A 2,392-nucleotide genomic window follows, 5' to 3' on the forward strand; every position below is an offset into this window, starting at 1 on the left:
AGAGCATGACATTGGAGCCTGAGGACAGGGAACTCATCCTTAGAAAAAGGACCCTGGAAAGGCTGGACATGCACTACAGGCAGTTCCAGGAAGAGGGAGGAGGGAACATCAGTAAGGCGAAGCTGTACAAAAACGTGATTGCACCCTACATGTTCAATGTGCCCCTTGACCAGGTCTGTACATTTGATGCAAGTCTTTAATTTATACAAGTCTTTCATGGAAAAGAAAACTAGGAATTACTATGTGTACCACTCCAAGATAGTCTTCCTACCTGTACATGTTACCATCTAAAAGACTTTCATGGTTTGATATTTACTAAGTTAAGACTTAAGTATCATTATGTGTATAACAAGGTAAACCAATTTGTAATCTTGCTATACAAAAGCACTTATTTCCATCCCTTTTTGAATATTGTTAATATAGGTGTGTGTACCCGGGCTTCATGTAAGCTTGGGTATCTATCACCGCCTCTACACCATGATGGAAGCAGAGCTCCAAGACCTTGACCGAGTCATTGGTGCCTACATGGTGAGAGTGGTAGATGATGAGGACATGGACGAGGGAGAGGTGCTCTACCACCACCAGCTGCACGGGCTCAAGCCCTATGTAGAGGCAATGCAAGAGGCTAGGGCTGTAGACAACATGGTAGAGGATTTGAGTGAGGAATTGGAGGAACTCGAGAGCAGTCTGGCCTACGCCATCCTTCAAGCCAGGAGTCTGGACAACATCATGTCGATGAAGGAAGAAATCGAGAGGCTTATGGAGCGCAAGAGGAAACTGGTAATTCTCCATCTAATCAATGTGACGTGATATTTGCAACATATGCATTAAATGTCTTTTTATAAATTTTGCAGTTGAAATTGAAACCAAAATACATGTATGTCTCTCATTAGGAAAGTGAGTCTGAGGACATAAAAACCGGCACCAAATCACCAGTACCAATGGCCCTCTCTCAAGCCTCTTGGACACCGTTCTCCAGAACAACAATGCCAGGAGGCAGGCCTACCATGGTGGGGGATTTGTTGGGAATCACGTGGAGGTCATGTTGAAGGTATGGTATTCATTCCTGTCATAGAGATGCAAAAGTTTCCCGAAATCTTCCCTTGCCCGCAAACTACCTCTGCGGCAAACTACCTCCACAGCATAACTCTACTAGCATCACTCTCGCTTTCTGAAAAAATAAATGCCGCCGCCCCACAAGTCTGCGAAGGAGGCCATACGCAACCAACTTCTCTCATCTTGCTTACGTTTCAATGTCTATCAGACACCTTCAGCTTTTTCGGCGAGAACACGGTCCCAAAACATGGCTATAGATGTACCCCCATCCCCTCGTCTAGGTTCATCACTGGGGTTGTCTCCCTTATCCAGACCACTTCTTTGATCCAACGTAATTCTTGTCTTCTCTGATGAGCCGTGACGAGGGGGGGTACAAACTGTTCTCGCTGCAAAAGCGCCACCTACATTGGCTACATAGGCGAGAACTAGGACACCAGTTAGAAGCCAGAAGCTCTGAGGAAGGTGTCTGATAGACATCAAAATGTAAGCAAGGTGAGACAAGTTTGGTTGTGTATAAGAAATCCCAATATCAGACATCGACATTGTTTATATGTACAGGAACAAGCCATCGAAGACTTGACGTCTGCTGCCAAGCAGGCGGCAGAGGAAATTGTGACCCAGTTTGAGGCTTTTCCGCTTGACCTGGTTACAAGGTCTAATGACATCAGGGTGAAGTATGAGACAATCTTCAAGGCATTTGCAAAGTGCCATAAAGGGTACTCCCACACAAACAGCATGACTAATGAGGAGATATCTAATCTAGGTGGGTTCTTAGTCATCAACCCATTTTGATCTACTACCAACATTAAAAGTTATTTTGGATATGCAATTGACATCATAATGTTTTTCATAGTAAACCAATACATAATCAATCAATACCATTCTTTTTATGTTACAGACTGCAGTATCAAGCACTTCCTGGCCAAGTACAGAGAGCTGTTCCCTACCTCGTCTGTATCTGTCAAGATGCACCTCTTGGAAGAACATGTCATACCCTGGATAAGGTGTTGGGGGGTTGGGTTGGGTTTTCATGGGGAGCAAGGGGTGGAACAGGTCCATGCCGTTTTCAATCGGATCAACCGATCAACCAGCTCCATCCCGGATGCGGTGAGACGGCTCAAGTCCACACTGGAAACCCATCTGCCTACAGGTGCATCCAGGGAGACAGGATGGTGTGCCTGCACCAAAGAAAAGAAGGAGAAATGTACAAATGTAGTTATCTAGAAATGATGTTAACAAATTATGGAGTAGAAACAATGTTTAGCATTACTAAGTATTATATACATGTACTTGTGGCATTTCTGTGAACACAATAGCACTGTATGGTTACAAATGT

At 44.4% G+C, this 2,392-nt stretch overlaps 1 protein-coding gene across 1 annotated transcript in view; it reads left to right on the plus strand.

Moving 5' to 3' along the window:
- The window catches only part of LOC109471222, a 2,786-nt gene extending 847 nt beyond the window's left edge, over positions 1-1,939 (plus strand). Inside the window, exons 4-7 of the mRNA XM_019770506.1 lie at positions 5-173; positions 424-780; positions 894-1,051; positions 1,615-1,939. Coding sequence (XP_019626065.1) covers positions 5-173; positions 424-780; positions 894-1,049 — 682 coding nt within the window. The 3' untranslated portion in view covers positions 1,050-1,051; positions 1,615-1,939. The remainder of the gene's footprint in view (positions 1-4; positions 174-423; positions 781-893; positions 1,052-1,614) is intronic.
- Positions 1,940-2,392: the final 453 nt, after the last annotated feature.

The sequence above is a fragment of the Branchiostoma belcheri genome, unplaced genomic scaffold (assembly GCF_001625305.1).
Source record: "Branchiostoma belcheri isolate BF01 breed outbred unplaced genomic scaffold, Haploidv18h27 scaffold240, whole genome shotgun sequence".
NCBI classification, from domain to species: domain Eukaryota; kingdom Metazoa; phylum Chordata; class Leptocardii; order Amphioxiformes; family Branchiostomatidae; genus Branchiostoma; species Branchiostoma belcheri.